Here is a 21604-nt window from a genome sequence, read left to right as displayed (position 1 = left end):
GTATCCGGTGGTGAGGACCAGCATAGGGGATAAGGCGCTTGACCTGTAGCCCCGCTTCCAGCTCCGGTCGCCATCTACTGCTGGTGTTCCCGCCCTGGAGCTGCTTCTCCCTCTCCCTCACTCCCTGACAGAGATTTGGGTGCCATCTTTACACAAGTAGCTGCGGCTGATCTCCTCTGTAAATCCACCTGCCTCATCAGCGCTGTGCATTTACAGTCACTTAAGTATTCTACATGTCATTTTAGACCGTGTTAGTTAAGAACAAGTGTACTTCTCTCTGAATATTTAGTACAAGTATTCTGAGATATACATCCTGTATCTACTGTGCATTGTTATATCTGTATAACTATATACATACGTAATTTTACTAGTCCAGTGCAGTTTTATTGTTTATCTGAAATAATTTCTGCATTGTAACTGTGACTGAGTATGCCTGTAGTTGCTGTGTGTATTTCATTCTCATGTATCACACTTACTGCTATCACTGTATACTGTACCCTGGGGCACTAGGTGCGTCAGGGTCTCATATATAGTGCTACACAGTATATACGGTTTAGTGTGTTTTACTGTGTTTTTACAGGTTCTATGCCTTTTGATACTTCCGCCTCCTGGGATGCTTCCTTTGGACGCCGGGTTCTTGTGCCCGCTACGGTGCATCCCCTCCCATGAGTAACTGCTTTTAGGACATCCCCGATGTATTCCCTGTGTAACACAGTGTACCCAGCTGCAGAAAAGGAGATTTATGGTAGACTTACCATAGTTAAATCTCTTTTTGCGAGGTACAATGGGTTCCACAGGGCGCCCATCCTGACGAACTTAGCTTCTTTGGGTTTGTATGGCATTAGCCGCTAGTCCTTTCTCCTGTCGTGAGAATGTCACCAACATCTACTGTCTTTTACCTGCTACTGCAATGGACTGGGTAACGAAACTGAGCTCCAGTGTCCGGAGGCGGGGTTATAGAGGAGGCGGTGCAGTGCATCCTGGGAATAGTCAGAGCTTTAGCCTGTTGGTTCCTCGGCTCAAGATCCAACTGTACACCCCGATGTATTCCCTGTGGAATCCAGTGTACCTCGCATAAAAAGATTTAACTATGGTAAGTCTACTATAAATCTCCTTTTTTCGACTGGTCGAAAAAATGGCACTAATTCGACACGGTATTTAATTACAGGCGTTTCCGCCCATTTTTTTCAGCCATTTTCGCCCATCCCATGCCGTTTCACTTTTTTTTTGTTCCACATCGGCATGAGCGAAAGTTGCGCCAAAAACAGGCGAAAATGCCCACAAATTCACCAAAACACATGTATCGACAGCGTATTTGCCATTACACATGGTTTTTGCCAGTGTCTGATTTTTCGACCAACTGAAGAAACGGCACGGGCATTGTATAGGTCGGATGTAAATTTGACCTAAATACGGGCGATAAGTGCCGTTAATATCTCCCATACTTCTGCAATCACTGAAACTGGGAACTGGTGACACTTTGCAGCGTCCCAGAGAATGACGACAGCGCATTTATGATCACACAACGTCTGCTTCCTCGTTTCTTCTAGTGTCCTCTCAAGCTCATCTTCTGCGTTCTTAGTTCTGTGTGAAAGTCCATATAATATGGGGTGATGGCAGCAAATTGCTGTCTTAATCGTACGCTGTCCTTGAATGTAGAGGGAGGATCAGCTTTCATATGGCAGATTTTCCAAAGTGACCTTTAATAATGTAACCTGTGTCTGAGAGCTTTGCAGGCGGCCTTCCCGTTTCACTTCGCCACCTATTTTCTGGCCTAATGATTATTTATCCTGAAGGAGAAGGTGTATAATCATCTCTAATGAGAACTCCAATAAGAAATGTCTGTTTTATTTTATAATGATTACTGTAATTGGCGGACAGAAGAAATAATCTTGAAATGGTGTTTTATGGGTTTATTGTTATTAATGACCAAAACAACTTAAGTGAGCACATTTTCAAGAATAATAAAAGCACATCTACAAAACATGGTTTTATATTCAGAGGCATGTATATTGTTCTATTATACAGTTATATCACACATCTAAAACAAAATGCCATTAAAAATATTAATTGTGTAAGGTTCCAGATCCTTGACCATTTTAGACATATTCAAATAGCCATTTGTGGTATTAAGACAGGTTGTCCAGAAAAAGGACTTTAATGTATAAGTAGCTCCTGTATAAGACTGTAAAATATAATACTGTATATTAGATCAGGGACCTTAACATGTATTATTGAAAGCTATCCAGAAACCTGTCAAACATTGTTTCTTCATGTCATGTAACAATCTATTACAGATATTTAATGATAATGTTTAATTGCCTTTCTCCCGATTTTAGTTAAGAAAAATTGGTGGTGGAGGCTTTGGGGAGATCTACGATGCGCTGGACCTGTTGACAAGGGAGAATGTGGCTCTCAAAGTAGAATCTGCGCAGCAGCCAAAGCAGGTTCTGAAAATGGAAGTGGCTGTTCTGAAGAAGCTGCAAGGTATCCTCTCGCTTCATTATATCGCTCTCTTGGCTTTCTGTTTGGTACTTTTGTATTGCACATATAAAAATCTACATGTACAAGGGCGGTTCAGTAAGTAAGTTAGCAAGGCTGCACACGTGTGTAATGTTCTCTATTTTATTCTAATTTCCCGCCAGGCCAGAGCAAGTAGACCACTGCTTCCCTTCCCGGCCATTAGACTGCGCCTCATATCAGTCATACTGTCCCAGCATCCGTTGTACTACGGCGGGGCTGGTGGGAAACATGGTCACACATTGAGGTGCGTGGTGTGATCCGATTTCTGCTTCTAAAGGGCACTTCAGCAGCTGAGATTCATCGCCAGCTTGTCGAGGCGTACGGTGATATGGTCATGTCACGGAAACAGTTTGGGTTTGGTGAAATGCACTGCCTGTGGTGGATGCGCATTGACCAGCGAAGTGTGTTGTTCACCTAAGCAGCTGCTTTGTTCTATTCCTATTTATGTTGGAATATGCCAGCCTAATGAATTCACAAATTGAGTGCCAGATATTTACAGTATAGGGAGCGAGGACCAGCAGTGGCACCAACCTCTGTAATTGCTGGGAGTCTGCTGCGATCTCCCTCATGTCCACAAATCAGTAAGCAGGCTTCTATGGACTGCATCAGCTGCAGCCCGTAGATTCCAGAAAGGGCTGACATTAAAGAAGGGGAATGGTTCCCATGGGAAGCACTCTCTGCTAATTGCAGTCCGGGCTGGTAGTTCCAGGGGACTTAAACACTTTCCCATGGGACTGGCTGTCCGGCTGTGATTAGCAGGGAGTGCTTCCAATGGGAAGCCTCTGCCAATGCCAAGCTGTCACTGGGGTAGCTGGCATGGCGAATTTTACTGGGGTGAGTCCGCAGTTTCTAGGTAAAATCCTGTATGGGTGGGTATATTGAATGAATTGCTCTGTGTATTTTAGGGCTGTAAATCTTAAGAAAAGATTTATCAAACTTTGTAAAGAGAAGGTGTTGCCTATAGCAACCAGATTGTAGATATAATTTTATAGATTGTACCAGATAAATAATAGCTAGAAGCTGATTGGTTCTGTATTCACCACTTGTCCTCTTTAGAAGATTAGTAAATCTCCCACTTAGTTCCGAACGCCTGCAAATTATTTTTACATGCCACTTTTGGGAAATTTACTTACATTACTAATAATTATTTATGCAATGCTGAAATGATTCAGAGCTAGTCACACCTATATACTGTTAATATTTCTTTTGGCCACTGACTAGTGTCTGGAACTATTATCATTGAAGAGGTGCTACATACTGTCAGGGCCATAACTAGGATTATGCGAGCAGTGCCATCATCCAGGGCCCTGTACAGTATATGTGGCTTGTAGGTACATGGAATGGCACACTGCTGCAGAGTCACCCCGCAGACTGTGGAGTTGCTTCTCAGGCATTGCTCCGCTTCCTAGAGTTGGCAGCCCTGCTCCCTAGGTGTGATGTCATGGCATCATAAGTTTAGGGGGCAGGGCCGGTGCAGGTTGGTAGAGAACCCTGATTTTATGGTAGTGTCCCCAGCAAATGGACATTGTAAAAGGATAAACAATGCGTAACACATTGATTCTGATAGAAACTGGGAAATCCCCAAATATTACTGTGCTGGTGACAGCTGACTGGGAGATTAGGTAATTACTTGAATTAGATGCAAGTTATATTATTTGGTAAGCAGTTATTCCTGTTTTCTATTACAACTGTATGACTTAAAGAGCATTTTATGTACTGGATTTGGTAAATCGTTTGCTGCCAAGTGTTTGAAGCTCTAATAATAATTTGGACAATTATCGTGATAATTCTAGCCACGCTTCTTCCTGCATGAGAGATTTGAAGGCACATTAATCTTAAAGAGGTTTCCACTTCTAAAATAAACTTTACTAGATTCTTCCTCTTGCAAATAATTTTTAGGCTGCAGTCCTTCCCACTATGGGCCTAATTCAGACCTGATCGTAGATGTGCCAAATTGAGCACATCTACGATCAGTCACACAGACATGCGGGGGGGACGCCCAGCACAGGGCTAGTCCGCCTCGCATGTCAAGTCCAACCCCCCTGCACAATTACAAAAGCATCGCACAGTGGCGATGCTTTTGTACTGGAAGAGTAGCTCCCTGCCAGCGCATTTCCTGCACGCTAGCAGGAGCTACTCATTGCTGTGGGGGTCGCTGCGGCTGCGTGTGACATCACACAGCCGCCGCGACCCCCCCCCCCCCCAACGGTCTGGGCACGCTGCATTGCCCGGACCGTGCCCACTAAACGGCGGCCAAACGCCACCGGTCCGCCCCCTCCCGCCCAGCGACCGCCTCTGCCTGTCAATCAGGCAGAGGCAATCGCAGGGCTGAGATGGGCGTCTGCTGTCTGGCATGTGCCGGCGCACTGCGGCGGCGGCGCATGCGCAGTTTAGACCTGATCGCTGCTGTGTGAAAACACTCAGCAGTAATCAGGTCTGATTAGCCCCTATGTCTGTGTGCCATGATTCTGCTAAATACATATCGGGTAGATAGATTGTTGGGAGGGGCTGGGAAAGACCCGGCGGTCTTGGTGCACGTTGGCACCAATGACAAAGTTAGCGGAAGGTGGGATGTCCTTAAGAAAGACTATAGGGACTTAGTAAAGAAACTTAAGGCAAGGACATCTAAGGTAATATTCCCGGAATTATTACCCGTGCCACGCGCTAGTCCAGGGAGGCAGAGGGAGATTAGGGAGGTAAATGTGTGGCTTAGGGATTGGTGCAGGAAAGAGGGGTTTGTGTTCCTGGAACACTGGGCGGACTTCTCAGTCAGGCGCCATCTCTTTTGTCGTAACGGATTGCACCTGACTGAGGAGGGGGCAGCGGTGCTGGGGGGAAGGATGGTTAGAAGGTTGGAGGAGATTTTAAACTAGGAGCCTGGGGGGAGAGTTTAGCTAGAAACTACGGGTCATGCAGTGAGAATAGTGGGGATGGCGGTAGTAAACGAAATGGGGGAGAAGTTGGGGGGGAGGGTAAGAGCAGGCGGTAAGGTTACTAACATGGGTACTAAAAGAGATTTTACCAAAGCACTAACCAATGACAATTACAGATCATCATTGCTACATAAGGTGAAAGATGTCCCTAACGCAAGGGAAAATACTTATCTTAGTTGTATGTATGTAAACGCCAGAAGCATTACTGGTAAAAAGGGTGAACTAGAAATACTTGCAGCAAGCAAACAGTATGATATTAAAGGCATTACTGAAACTTTGTGGGACGAATCTCATGATTGGACAGTCAATCTAGAGGACTATACACTGTTTAGGAGAGACAGACTAAATAAAAAGGGTGGAGGGGTGTGTCTTTACGTAAAGCCGTTTTTAAAACCTGATATACGGGAAGATATTCAGGAGGGGACTGTAGACACTGTCGAGACATTATGGGTAGAAATTGCATGCGGGGAAAAAGGAATAAAAAAGTTAGTATTGGGTGTATGCTATAGGCCGCCTGGTATCAACGCATCTGATGAGGAATTGTTACTAAAGCAAATTGAAAGAGCAGCAGGAGTAGGAGACATAGTAGTGATGGGAGATTTTAACTATCCAGAGATAAACTGGAAAAACGATTCATGTGATACTGCTAGGGGCAATATGTTTTTAAACACACTTAATGATAACTACTTAGTTCAACTAATTGAGGAACCAACTAGGTACAATGCAATCTTAGACCTGGTATTAACAAACAATGGGGATTTAGTATCAGGTATTATAGTAGGGGAACCCATAGGAAACAGCGACCACAATATGGTCACATTCAATATCAGTTTCCATAAACAGCCCTATACTGGCTCAACTAGGACTCTAAACTTTAGCAAAGCAAATTTTGAAAAGATGAGGGTATTTTTCAGGGATATTGAATGGGAAGGTTTGTTTTTAGGAAAAAATACTACGGAGAAATGGGAGGTACTAAAATTCCTGCTAGCTAAAAATACACTCAAATTTATTCCTACGAGCAGCAAAAAAAGGAATAAAAATCATAAACCGATGTGGCTTAACAAAAAGATTAAGGAACTTATGGGCAAGAAAAGGCGAGCATTTAAAAAATACAAATCTGACGGGGAAGCAGAGTCATTTCAGCACTATAAGGAATGTAACAAAATATGCAAAAAGGAAATAAGAGCGGCTAAAGTAGAAACTGATAAACTAGTAGCAAAGGAAAGCAAAGCGAATCCCCAAAAATTCTTTAAATACATTAATAGCAAGAGATAGTGAGATAGCGGACACACTAAATGAGATTTTTTTCAACAGTATTTACTAGCGAGGACCCAATTCAGGGACTAACACATAATCTCAATAATGAGAATATCCCACTGATAGGTACTTATTTAAGCGAGGAAGCAGTCTGTGACCGATTAAAAAATTTAAAGATTAATAAGTCACCAGGTCCCGATGGTAAACACACAAGGGTTCTAATGGAGCTTCATTCTGAACTTGCAAAAACGCTATTTTTGATCTTTAAGGATTCAGTAATATCAGGTATGGTTCCCAAAGACTGGCGTATAGCGGAAGTAGTGCCTATATTCAAAAAGGGAAGTAAAGCTGAACCAGGAAATTATAGACCAGTTAGTCTTACATCTATAGTGGGGAAAGTATTGGAAGGTATTCTAAGAGATAGTATTCAGAAGTTCATTGAAATCAATAAGGTAATTAAAAGGAATCAACATGGGTTTATGAAGGACAGATCCTGTCAAACCAACTTACTTGGCTTTTATGAAACAGTAAGCGCAAACCTAGATCAGGGTAAAGAGGTGGATGTAATCTTTTTAGATTTTGCCAAAGCGTTAGATACTGTACCACACATGAGACTTATCTACAAGCTACAGTACAAGAATCAGGGCTAAGAAGCACAATATGCACTTGGGTCAAAAACTGGTTAAGGTAATGCACTATGGTAACAAGAACAAAAATAACACCTACCTAATAAATGGGGTAAAATTAGGGGATTCTGTACTGGAAAAGGACTTAGGTGTCCTCATAGATAGCAAACTAAGCAGTAGTACCCAAAGTAGGACTGCAGCAAAGAAGGCTAGTAAGATATTAGCATGCATAAAACGGGGTATTGATGCTAGGGACGAGAGTATTATACTCCCGTTATATAAATCACTTGTGAGGCCACACCTTGAATACTGTGTAAAAGGGGTAAGGGAAGACAAAGCTAGGGAAGATCTCAGGTATCATTCAAAACCCTCTCATAGAAGTGTCAGAACAGCAATTTTCTAGTTAAGTTATGCGGTGTAAAAGCGGCATTGATCACAGATGTGGAATGTTAATGCAGAGTCCTTGCTGAAAGAGAACCATTGGATGGAAGTGAGAAATTCTTACAGAACAACAGCAGTAGTAAATGTGGAACTTCCTGGAGCACCAGTGGAGTCACAGGACTGTTTGCAGATGACAGGAGCACTTGTAGATTAACATGAGCTCTTGCAGGTAAACAGGAACAGAGCATAGAACAACTGAAGCCTGAATCAAGGGAGAATCCTCTCCCAAAGAAGTGAGTTGTTCTAGCAATGAGTAAGTCACAGCGTCTGGTTTAAATAGGACCACTCAGCCTCTGTTGGTAGCAATGCCTATGGGGGAGTGTACTTTAGCTTAGCAAGGGTGCGAACGCTTTTGCAGGGGAGCTGTGCACAAACTGTTTTTACAGTTTCTGAGTAGCTCTGAATTTACTCTGTCACTGCGATCACTTCTGCCTGTCTGGTCCCGGAATTGACAGACGCCCGCCCTGCAAAAGCCGCAACACGCCTGCGTTGGCCTCACCACTCCCAGAAAACGTTCAGTTGCCTTTCAGTTACGCCTTTCTGCTGTCAATCTTCTAACGTTCACCGCTGCGAATGCTTCCATCGTAGCTGCCGTCGCTGCCTGGCGACGGCCGCACCGGGCAACGACGCGCCTGCACATTGGCGGCCGTGCGCATGCGTAGTTTGGACCCGTTCGAACGACTGCGGAAAAAAGCAGCGTGCGAACAGGTCGGTATGACGCCCCATGTTGCTTCAGGTTTTGGGCATCTCAGCTCACTCGGGACAGGCATCTCATCTCCCGCTGCGTGGCGTATTGAGGCTAGATGGATGAGGATACACCTGTATAGAAATTTAAGTCGAATTTGCGTAAAATATGCTGGTATATTACTCGCTGTACATCAGCCCGTATGATATATATATATATATATATATATATATATAGAAAGAGAGGGGAAGAGGACAAGCGCCTGATGGTGCAGTAATTTTCACACTTGGTTTAGTGACGCGACAACACTCATAAAGGTAATCTGCATACCAGATGAGGGATTTTATATCATATCATGCACATCAAACACTATTGCTCTGATCTTCAGTCTGTTGCTCACAACAAAGAGGGTCTATAAACAAAAAACATAAAAAACACCTCTCATGGTGCAGTATTGTTGTATCAGATTGAAGGAAATTCAGCACCTCTGTGGGTAATATGCGTACCAAAAGGTTGGAATAGATCAGCAAATCACAAGGAGTCTTTATCCTCCAATTTGTAGTTGGCACTGCAGCGGAATCTGAGGCGTCACCGCTGTGTCTCAGCCTCTTGTGTCTGCCGGGGGGGGGGGGGGGTTGGCATATATAGCGGTACAGCTGGGTGTCAGCACAGCACTCACTAATTAGGGGCGGAACTTAGCGCATTCCTACTGTGGCCATTGTTCCCTGCTGAAGGGTATCCGGGTAAAATACAGGTGTGTTCCAGCTTTCCAATTCCTGTACCATGCCTCTTTTCCTAAAAGACATTGCAGAAATTACGAGAATGTTGCGTTCCATCACCTGTGATCTGGAACCTGCCTCAGCCAAGCTTCTATTAGGGTGTATGGAAATAATTGGCCCTGTATTTTCAAAAATAATTCAATGCTCTTTGCAGACAGACATTTTTCCTGAACCCACTACAGGAAGCAATTTTTAGACATCTTCTTAAAAAAAAACCCCCAAAACCTAATTTTAGATCCTGACTGCATGACCAACTATAGATTAGTATCTAACCTTCTTTTTCTAGTAAAGGTTATTCAGAAACTGCTTGCAACTCAATTGGAAACCCGCCTGTCAACCCATGAAACCCGCCTGTCAACCCATGATATTTATGATCCATTCCAGTCAGGATTCAGGAGAAGACATACTGTAGCTTTGATATGGTATGTGTACTTAATGATCTTCTGATTGTAAGAGACAGAGGTGACTGTTCAATCTTAATCCTCCTGGACCTCTCTGCAGTTTTTTATACATCTGACCAGGTGATTTGGATTGAGCGCCTGAAAAATTTTTGTGTACTGGATTGCACAGTCCTTAGCTGGTTCAAATCATATCTTACTGGTAGGTCACAGAGTTTCGTCTAGAGTATACTCATCATCACCAGTGACACTGTCATGTGGTGTCCCACAAGGCACTATACTATCTCCCATGCTTTTTGCAGTATACATGCTACCACTGGGTGAATTAATCAGGCGCCCTGGCCTGGTCTACCACTCCTATGCAGCTGATACACAACTGTACCTATCCTTTGCTCCAGGTGCTGAGAACCCAATATTGACCTAAATGGCTGTCTAGCTGAGCTTCAGGAGTGAATGAGTGCCAGTTGGCTGTGACTGAATCCTGATAAAACAGATGTCCTTATGATGGGTCAAAGGACAAGACTGCCGCATAAAACATTAGGTATCAGCCACAATCAAATCCTCATTCTTTTATCTGAGGAACATAGAAAGAATCAAGCACTTAATTCCATCAGAATATCTACCTAAAGTCATACATTAGCACACCTAGACTATAACAATGCCCTCTACCTAGGTCTGTGTGTATCAGCACACCTAGACTACAACAGTGCCCTCTACCTAGGTCTGTGTGTTCTTTTTTTACTAAAAGAGGCTGGCATTAATCTTTGGCAGGTTGTGTTTCACATACAGCCACCTTAAATCTTGCATATTCCTTCTTGTGATTTCAATTTCATCTTTGTGCCCTTTCAGATGTTCCCAATACAGTTTTGAGTCTGTGGAGCTATGCTACTTTCCTTGATAGTTTATTTTCTGTCGGTATCTCATTTTACTGCCCAGTTCTCTCTGGGGTTTTTCCATCCTGAGAAGTGGTACTGTGCACTTGCCTTTCTTTCTACCTAGAGTGGTTTCAGTTGCACCAGGACATTGTCCTGCCAGTTTTTTAGCAGCCTGAATACTCTAATTCTATCAGTCCTCTTCTCTCATGGAAGTGGCGTGGAACTTGCAGATCTACCTTGCCCATACTTCAACTGTTTGTGAGACTAATAGCCTCTTGGTGCTCTTGGAAGATCACAGTAGGGGATGACTGGGCAATCTAAGCACAGTAGTTCAGCGCCGCTATCGGTGTTTCCTACATACAGGTTGGTGTTTGTTTCCATTAGGACTTGCATTACTCAAGCTGTAAATGCTTCTTGGGCGACTAGGCATGGTGTCTTGGTCGAACATCTATGCTGGATGACAAACTGGTTCTTCTGCAGGGCATGGGAATGGAGCTTAGCTGCATGTGCTAAGCACTACCCCTGATTAGTGATTGGGCCTTTGATACCTGACTGCACCGCTAAACCCCACCGCTTTAGTAACTGGCTCACTGCTGCATGCCAACGAAGGTTTCCAGTCGATAAATGTTAATGACCTAAGGCACCATTAATGGTGGCCATCGATTGTTAACTCACTGGTGGCCATCCCTGCACTACATTAAAAAATGTAGGTCCAGTGGAGGTGGAAGGGCTTAGAGAGAGTAGAGTTTCAGTTAGATAACTACTGATGTGTCCTTATACGCTATTGCTACAGTTGCGCCAAACATCCCTTCTTGGATCACCAAGTCCTGTGCGACTCTGCTTGCACCAAGCTTTTTTTTCGGAGGAATGTTCTTCGTAATGTCAATGCGATGCGACAAAGCTGCTTCACAGGACTGCACTGATTAACTTGATATGTGACCCCTGTATACCTGTGTGTGAGTCTGAATCTGTATACAAAGCACTACAATGCAGCAGCCGCAGGTTTTTTTTTTATGCCAAGTTCCGTTGTGCATTGTAGACAAGCTCAGTCGCACACAGATATATAAGTGTCACATATCTAATTAATCATTGCGGTTTTGTCACACTGCGATTAAATCACACGTTCCATCAAATAAATATGCAAAAAAGACACTGCACTAATTGGTGCGTCTCAGTCATGCCAGGCGTAATGAGGCTAGGTGTATGAGGCGTATTTAGTGCCTACTCCTGACCCTCCTCTCTACATCCAGAGTGTAACAGTGACCCCTCCAGATGGATTTGAGGAATGTATTGTTCGGTGAGAGCAAAAATGCTAATTTCAAGACATTATATGTAAAAAAACAAAAAAAAACACAAATTATATGTAAAAAACAAATACCTAGCCCCCCCCCCCCCTCCTCACATTATTAATTAATAATACCGGTGCAGAGCTCCACAGATGTACTCCAGCATGCCAAATCACAGTAGCCGGTAATGTCATTGGATAGCGCTTCCACCGGCAGTAATGCTCTGTCCTATCATATTACCACAACAACCCTTTAGTTACACAAATGTTATATAGTGTACACAGCGTTACCAATTATTGAAACATGTATACCATAATAAACAGTGCATATTTATAAAACAATTCTAGAAAAACATTAAGAACAATCTGAGACTGCAGAGTCATGGTGCCCACACACTGTGCGATTTTTAGTTCGAATAGCATTGCATCTAGTTAAAATTGCATCATGTGTATTATCCCTTTCAATGCGATGCACGCACCCGTCTATTCCATATCTCAAGGAAAAATAGTATGTGCAGGCAGGTATTTTTATACTACAGCACACATAGTACATTGTAGTGTATTCAAAATCAGATGTACCCCACTTAGTTCAAATCGCATAGCACACATTGTATAGGCTGAAATTGCACCTAACACAAATAGCAGTGTGTGGGCACCATAAGTCGCATCAATTTATTCATTTTATATCTATTTATTTATAACTCAACTATGATATACGCAGCCAATTCTATTACTTTAACTGTTACCGAAACTATGAAGATTCAACATTTTTTACAGTGTTGCAAACATTATTTATAGTTTTGCAGAGGATTACAAGAAGCAATGTAGTCCCAGGGTCTCATTTAACCCTTTGGGTGATAGTGTTTCCAATCTATAAATCTACCTACTTTCAAGCTGTAATAAACGTTTAGCACAATTACCACCTCTCCTAGTTTGCGGGATATGAGCTATGATTTTGGCCCTTATGCTAGATAAATTGTGTCCAGTGTGTAAGCAGTGCCTTGCCACAGGCTGATCTGCCTTACCTGATTGTAGTGCTGCCCTTATGGCTGTACAGTGGTCAGCTATACGCTCCCTAAACTGACATTCTGGCTTACCCACATAATATATACCACATGGGCAAGACAGGACATATATCACAAAACGTGAAGTACACGTCAGGGGAAATGTTATCTGAAATTTTTTTACCAGTGTAAGGATGAGTTCTAGTATTACCCGGGATAAGAGAATGTCATGTTGTGCATCCTATACAATGGTAACAACCCGCTTTTTCGGCCAAAAAGTGTTCTTTAGCTTTGTTCAGGTCAGTGATTTCATACCGAACCAGTAGATCTTTGAGGTTTTTACCCCTGGTATATGCCGTCATCAGGCGTGTATTATTAAGTGCTGGTAGTTCCTTATCACTCTCTACTATTGGCCACATCTGCTTTTCTTATTAACCACTTAACTGGCATGGTCGCATCAGATGCGACCACACCAGGCTGGGCTTTCCCTGACATGGTCGCATCTGATGCGACCAATCGGAAACGCCCGTTGGGCTGCTGTGGGAAGAGATTCTTCCCATAGCTGCCAATGTAAGAGGGACCTCTCGGCCCCTAGGGAGCTATGGCTCCTTCTGTAGTGTGTCCGGATCACTGTTTCAATAGTGATCGGGAAGCCCAGCATCATCCCCTCCAACCCAGCGCCTACTGAGAGCAGCAGCCGCCGGGATGTCAGCGCTGCTCGGCTGATTGAACCCGGGGGCTGCAGAGTGCCGCAGCCGCCGGGATGTCAGCGCTGCTCGGCTGAATGAGCCCGGCGGCTGCAGAGAGCAGTAGCCACTGGTAACACGCTCCGCCTCTGCATATTGGGAGTGGGGGGAGTAATACCTATGGAGGTGGGGTGGGGAGAAATAGTAATATGACGCTGGGGGGAGGGGGCTAAAATAATAAAATAAAAAAATACACTGGCCACAGGAGGAGGGGGGAGCATACAAAAAAAACGGAATGGCAAGTGATTTTATTATGGGGGCTAATGGACGCGGGGGGGTGTCAGTTAAGTGGTTAATGTTTTTGCTAGCGCTAGTGTAGCAAATAAACCATGGAATAGTTTTTTTATCCTCAGCGTCTTTTGTCTGTGGAATTAAGGTTTAAGAGCGTGGTATTTGCATAACTTTTTGTTTGATTGTTTTCAAATGTTCTAAATTATACCCCCGCTGTTGGAATTTAGTGACCATATTATCAAGTTCCCGCTCAACTTGTGTGATGTCACTCGTGATACGTTTTGCTCTCAAGATTTGTGAAAATGATAAACCACGGCGGGATGCTATTGGATGAAAGCGGTCATTAGTCAGCACTGTATTTCTATCCGTTTCTTTCACAAACAGTGACGTTGATAGATTACCTTCATTTAATTGTATGCACACATCTAGAAAATGAACTTTAGTGCTACTGATGTTATAAGTCAATTTAGCTGTACTTTTGTGAGTCATTGTGTCTGTTCAGTGTGTGTGTGTGTGTGTGTGTGTGTGTATATATATATATATATATATATATATATATGTATGTATGTATGTATGTGTATATATATATATATATATATATATATATATATATATATATTTATTTATTTCTCTGACGTCCTAGTGGATGCTGGGGACTCCGTAAGGACCATGGGGAATAGACGGCTCCGCAGGAGACTGGGCACATCTAAGAAAGATTTAGGACTATCTGGTGTGCACTGGCTCCTCCCCCTATGACCCTCCTCCAAGCCTCAGTTAGATTTCTGTGCCCGGCTGAGCTGGATGCACACTAGGGGCTCTCCTGAGCTCCTAGAAGAAAGTATAGTTTAGGTTTTTTATTTTCAGTGAGACCTGCTGGCAACAGGCTCACTGCAACGAGGGACTAAGGGGAGAAGAAGCGAACCTACCTAAGTGGTGGTAGCTTGGGCTTCTTAGGCTACTGGACACCATTAGCTCCAGAGGGATCGAACACAGGACCTGACCTCGTCGTCCGTTCCCGGAGCCGCGCCGCCGTCCCCCTTACAGAGCCAGAAACAAGAAGGTGGTCCGGAAAAACGGCGGCTGAAGACTTCTGTCTTCTCCAAGGTAGCGCACAGCACTGCAGCTGTGCGCCATTGCTCCTCATGCACACCACACACTGCGGTCACTGATGGGTGCAGGGCGCTGGGGGGGGGCGCCCTGAGCAGCAATAATAACACCTTGGCTGGCAAAACTAACACCATATATAGCCCCAGAGGCTATATAGGTGTATATTAACCCCTGCCAGAAACGATAAAATAGCGGGAGAAAGCCCGCCGAAAAAGGGGCGGAGCCAACCCCCTCAGCACACTGGCGCCATTATTCCCTCACAGCTTCGCTGGAAGGAAGCTCCCTGGCTCTCCCCTGCAGTCCTGCACTACAGAAAGGGTAAAAAAGAGAGGGGGGGCACAATTTAGGCGCAGTATATATATATATTATAGGCAGCTATAGGGGAAAACACTCTGTATAGTGATATCCCTGTGTTATATAGCGCCCTGGTGTGTGCTGGCATACTCTCCCTCTGTTTCCCCAAAGGGCTTTGTGGGGTCCTGTCCTCTGTAAGAGCATTCCCTGTGTGTCTGCTGTGTGTCGGTACTGCTGTGTCGACATGTATGATGAGGATAATGATGTGGAGGCGGAGCAAATGCCTGTGAATGTGATGTCACCCCCTGCGGGGTCGACACCAGTGTGGATGGACTTATGGAAGGAATTACGTGACAGTGTCAGCTCCTTACATAAAAGGTTTGACGACATAGGACAGCCGGCTACTCAGCTTGTGCCTGTCCAAGCGTCTCAAATGTCATCAGGGGCTATAAAACGCCCGCTACCTCAGATGATAGATACAGATGTCGACACGGATACCGACTCCAGTGTCGACGATGATGAGACGAGTGTACCCTCCAATAGATCCACCCGTTATATGATTGAGGCTATGAAAAATGTTTTACACATTTCTGAGGATACCCCAGGTACCACAAAAAAGGGTATTATGTTTGGTGAGAAAAAACTACCAGTAGTTTTTCCTGCATCTGACGAATTAAATGAGGTGTGTGAGGAAGCATGGACTTCCCCAGATAAGAAATTGATCATTTCTAAACGGTTAATGGCTGCGTACCCTTTCCCGCCAGAGGATAGGTCACGCTGGGAAACACCCCCTAGGGTAGATAAAGCATTGGCACGCTTATCAAAGAAGGTGGCACTACCGTCTCCGGATACGGCCGCCCTAAAAGAACCTGCTGATAGAAAGCTGGAAAGTACCCTAAAAGCTATATACACACACACTGGCATTATATTGAGACCCGCTATTGCATCAGCTTGGATGTGCAGTGCTGCTGCTGCGTGGTCAGACTCCCTGTCGGGAAAACATTGATACCATGGATAGGGACAATATTTTGCTAACGATTGACCATATAAAAGACGCGGGGCGGGATGTATTAACATACATCGCCGCCCCTCGCCGGTTACCGCAGCGATGTTGATCGCATATGTACTAACATATGCGATCAACATCGCGATGCGGTGACGGAGGCCCCCCGCGATACCTGTTAGGTGGTCTGCAGGGGGTCTCCGTCACCTCCCCGGGGTCCCCACACTGGCTAGATGCCGGGAAGCAGCAGCAGGCTGCCCCCGGCACCTCCTCCTCCCCTCTGCAGCCGGAAGGACGTCCGGCTGCGTTGCTAGGGGGAGGAGGACACTACCTTCCGGGTCCAGGGCAGCCTGGAGGAAGGTAAGCCATTTTTGCTTTAGTACATCCCGCCCGCGGTCTTATACATGCGTGATGCACAGAGGGATATTTGCCGGCTGGCATAAAAAATAAGCGCTATGTCCATTGCCGCCAGACGGGGGTTATGGACTAGGCAATGGTCAGGTGATGCCGACTCCAAGCGGCACATGGAAGTTTTACCCTATAAAGGGGTGGAACTTTTTGGGGAAGGTCTTTCAGACCTCGTTTCCACAGCTACTGCTGGGAAATCGACTTTTTTGCCACAGGCTACCCCACAGCAAAAGAAAGCACCGTATTATCAGGTACAGTCCTTTCGGCCCCAGAAAAATAAGCGGGCTAGAGGCTCATCCTTTCTGCCGAGGGGCAGAGGAAGGGGGAAAAAGCTGCAGCACACAGCTAGTTCCCAGGAGCAGAAGTCCTCCCCTGCGTCCGGTAAGTCCACAGCATGACGCTGGGGCTGCTCAGGCGGAATCTGGAACGGTGGGGGCACGTCTCAGATTTTTCAGCACACAGTGGGCTCTCTCACAAGTGGATCCCTGGGTCCTTCAAGTAGTATCTCAGGGGTACAGGCTGGAATTCGAGACGTCTCCCCCCCCGCCGTTTCCTAAAATCTGCCTTGCCGGCAACTCCCTCTGCCAGGGAGGCAGTGTTGGTGGCTATTAAAAAACTGTATTCACAGAAAGTGATCGTCAAGGTACCCCTCCTTCAGCAAGGAAAGGGTTACTACTCCACAATGTTTGTGGTACCGAAACCGGACGGTTCGGTGAGACCCATCTTAAATTTAAAAACCTTGAACACTTATATCAAAAGGTTCAAGTTCAAGATGGAATCGCTCAGGGCGGTTATTGCGAGCCTGGAGGAGGGGGATTACATGGTATCCCTGGACATCAAGGATGCGTACCTGCATGTCCCCATTTACCCTCCGCACCAGAAGTACCTCAGATTTGTGGTACAGGACTGTCACTATCCGTTCCAGACGCTGCCGTTCGGGTTATCCACGGCACCGAGGGTCTTTACCAAGGTAATGGCCGAAATGATGATACTCCTTCGCAAGAAGGGAGTTTTAATTATCCCGTACTTGGACGATCTCCTGATAAAGGCGAGGTCCAAAGAACAGTTGATAGTGGGGGTGGCACTTTCTCAGGAAGTGCTACAACAGCACGGCTGGATTCTAAACATTCCAAAGTCACAGCTGGTCCCGACGACACGTCTTCTGTTCCTGGGAATGATTCTGGACACAGACCAGAAAAGAGTGTTTCTTCCACTGGAAAAAGCAGAGGAATTGTCATCTCTGGTCAGAGACATTCTAAAACCAGGAAAAGTGTCGGTACATCAATGCACACGAGTCCTGGGAAAAATGGTAGCTTCGTACGAAGCAATTCCATTCGGAAGGTTCCACGCAAGGACTTTCCAGTGGGACCTGTTGGACAAATGGTCCGGGTCCCATCTCCAGATGCAACAGCGGATAACCCTATCGGCCAGAACCAGGGTGTCGCTGCTGTGGTGGCTGCAGAGGGCTCATCTACTAGAGGGCCGCAGATTCGGAATACAGGACTGGGTCCTGGTGACCACGGATGCCAGCCTTCGGGGCTGGGGGGCAGTCACAAAGGGAAGAAATTTCCAAGGACTGTGGTCAAATCAGGAGATTTCTCTTCACATAAATATCCTGGAGCTAAGGGCCATTTACAATGCCCTAAGCCAGGCAAGACCCCTGCTTCAAAACCAGCCGGTACTGATCCAGTCAGACAACATCACGGCGGTCGCCCATGTAAACAGACAGGGCGGCACGAGAAGCAGGATGGCGATGGCAGAAGCCACAAGGATTCTCAGATGGGCAGAGAATCATGTGTTAGCACTGACGGCAGTGTTCATTCCGGGAGTGGACAACTGGGAAGCAGACTTCCTCAGCAGGCACGACCTCCACCCGGGAGAATGGGGACTTCATCCAGAAGTCTTCCAAATGCTGGTCAACCGGTGGGAAAAACCACAGGTAGACATGATGGCGTCCCGCCTCAACAAGAAGTTGAAAAGATGTTGCGCCCGGTCAAGAGACCCTCAGGCGATAGCGGTGGACGCTCTAGTGACACCGTGGGTGTACCAGTCGGTTTATGTGTTTCCTCCTCTACCTCTCATACCCAAGGTACTGAGAATAATAAGAAGGCGAGGAGTGAAAACCATACTCGTGGTTCCGGATTGGCCAAGAAGAGCTTGGTACCCGGAACTTCAAGAGATGCTTACAGAGGACCCTTGGCCTCTGCCGCTCAGACAAGACCTGCTGCAGCAGGGACCCTGTCTGTTCCAAGACTTACCGCGGCTGCGTTTGACGGCATGGCGGTTGAACACCGGATCCTGAAGGAAAAGGGTATTCCGGAGGAAGTCATCCCTACCCTGATCAAAGCCAGGAAGGATGTCACCGCAAGACATTATCACCGCATTTGGCGAAAATATGTTGCTTGGTGTGAGGCCATGAAGGCCCCGACGGAGGAATTTCAACTGGGTCGATTCCTGCACTTCCTGCAAGCAGGGGTGACGTTGGGCCTCAAATTGGGGTCCATAAAGGTCCAGATTTCGGCTCTGTCGATTTTCTTCCAAAAAGAACTAGCTTCACTGCCCGAAGTTCAGACTTTTGTCAAAGGAGTACTGCATATTCAGCCTCCTTTTGTGCCCCCAGTGGCACCTTGGGATCTCAATGTGGTTTTGACATTCCTGAAATCACATTGGTTCGAACCACTTAAGACTGTGGATTTAAAATATCTCACGTGGAAAGTGGTCATGCTGTTGGCCTTGGCGTCGGCCAGGCGGGGTTCAGAATTGGCGGCTTTGTCTTGTAAAAGCCCTTATCTGATTTTCCATATGGATAGGGCGGAATTGAGGACTCGTCCTCAGTTTCTCCTAAAGGTGGTCTCAGCTTTTCACTTGAACCAACCTATTGTGGTGCCTGCGGCTACTAGGGACTTGGAGGATTCCAAGTTGCTGGACGTAGTCAGGGCCCTAAAAATTTATATTTCCAGGACGGCTGGAGTCAGAAAGACTGACTCGCTGTTTATCCTGTATGCACCCACCAAGCTGTTGGCTCCTGCTTCTAAGCAGTCTATTGCGCGCTGGATTCGTAGCACTATTCAGCTGGCGCATTCTGCGGTAGGCTTACCGCAGCCTAAATCTGTAAAAGCCCATTCCACACGGAAGGTGGGCTCATCTTGGGCAGCTGCCCGAGGGGTCTCGGCTTTACAACTTTGCCGAGCAGCTACTTGGTCGGGGGCAAACACGTTTGCATAATTCTACAAATTTGATACCCTGGCTGAGGAGGACCTGGAATTCTCTCATTCGGTGCTGCAGAGTCATCCGCACTCTCCCGCCCGTTTGGGAGCTTTGGTATAATCCCCATGGTCCTTACGGAGTCCCCAGTATCCACTAGGACGTCAGAGAAAATAAGAATTTACTCACCGGTAATTCTATTTCTCGTAGTCCGTAGTGGATGCTGGGCGCCCATCCCAAGTGCGGATTGTCTGCAATACCTGTACATAGTTATTGTTGCAAAAATCGGGTTTTGTTGTGAGCCATCTCTTCAGAGGCTCCATTTGTTATCATACTGTTAACCGGGGTTCCTATCACGTGTTATATGGTGTGGCTGGTATGAGTCTTACCCGGGATTCAAAAATCCTTCCTTATTGTGTCAGCTCTTCCGGGCACAGTTCCTAACTGAGGCTTGGAGGAGGGTCATAGGGGGAGGAGCCAGTGCACACCAGATAGTCCTAAATCTTTCTTAGATGTGCCCAGTCTCCTGCGGAGCCGTCTATTCCCCATGGTCCTTACGGAGTCCCCAGCATCCACTACGGACTACGAGAAATAGATTTACCGGTGAGTAAAATCTTACTATATATATATATATATATATATATATATATATTTGGGTCTACTACGGTATGCCGGCGCTCGGAATCCCGGCGCCCAGCACCCCGGTGCCGGAATCCCGACCGCTGGTACACCGGCTGTGGGGAGAGCGCAAAGAGCCCCTTGCGGGCTCGCCACCCTGCGAGCGCGCCACGCTATTTACTCTCTCTCCAGGGGTGCCGTGGACACCCCAAGAGGGAAAATAGTTGTCGGGATTCCGGCGCCGGTATGCTGAGCGCTGGGATCCCGACAGCCGGCATATCAAGTGCCACCCATATAGTTATACTGCAGTTTAATTTTTAAAAGTGGATTATCGGGAAGTATGCATGCTCACATTTCAGTTGCTGTTTGTGCTAAAGGAGAATAGAAATGCTATAGTGAGCACAAGTCCGTTCTAGTCATTTATTTTTAAACTAATGGACGTTTTATGCCATCTCAGAATGAGAGCTTTAGGCACTTAGTACGCTTTGAAATGAAGATTTATTGGCGATTTATTGATTTGTTCATGACCACATATTTGCTTCTTACAATTCCATCCATTGTGTCCCAACATCCTATTTATATGCATAGTGTACACATTTCTTATTTTTCTTTCACCCAGATCAAGAATCATTTATTTATAGTTTTAATTCAGTTTTTAAAGTCACAGTATTTCACTTAGGGGGTAATTTAATTGTTTTTGAGTGTGTTTACGTAATAGGCTCCTGACCGGCGATTCATCTGTTCTGCAGATGGGCGCAAATGCCGTGGACACCCAATACTTATGGTGCCCAAGTACCCTGGGTTTAGGCCCTCGTTCAGCATGGGTTGCAATTGTAAAGCTGCTCGCAACAGCTTAGCAAATGCAATCCATAGCAATACAAATGCAGTATTAAACACCTCCTTGCTGCATTTGCGACTGCGATGGTCATCTGTGACGGCAAGCTATGCCTCAGCTTACACAGGCTGGCTGTCGCAGGGTGGCTCGTGAGGTCAAGGAAACTGCGTCTTGTGATGCAGTCCTTTCCTTTGCCACTTCCAAAAAACTGGGGTGACATGCTCCCGTAACCGGAAACGTCGGCCGAACCCGGCCACAATCCCTTCCCCCCCAAGCGTCTCTACCTGTCAATCAGGCCGAGGCGTTTGCAGGACCCAATTCTGCACACACGCATGCGCAGTTTCCTGATAAT

At 45.8% G+C, this 21604-nt stretch overlaps 1 protein-coding gene across 3 annotated transcripts in view; it reads left to right on the top strand.

Moving 5' to 3' along the window:
• Positions 1-21604, top strand: part of TTBK2 (tau tubulin kinase 2) — a 406138-nt gene that overhangs the window by 179532 nt on the left and 205002 nt on the right. For all 3 annotated transcript variants that reach the window (XM_063947656.1, XM_063947657.1, XM_063947655.1), the window contains exon 3: positions 2340-2487. In XM_063947656.1, coding sequence (XP_063803726.1) covers positions 2340-2487 — 148 coding nt within the window. The remainder of the gene's footprint in view (positions 1-2339; positions 2488-21604) is intronic.

Source organism: Pseudophryne corroboree, chromosome 12 (genome assembly GCF_028390025.1).
Source record: "Pseudophryne corroboree isolate aPseCor3 chromosome 12, aPseCor3.hap2, whole genome shotgun sequence".
Taxonomy (NCBI): Eukaryota; Metazoa; Chordata; class Amphibia; order Anura; family Myobatrachidae; genus Pseudophryne; species Pseudophryne corroboree.
Note: the sequence above shows the minus strand (reverse complement) of the source record. Positions and strands in the feature narration are given on the sequence as shown.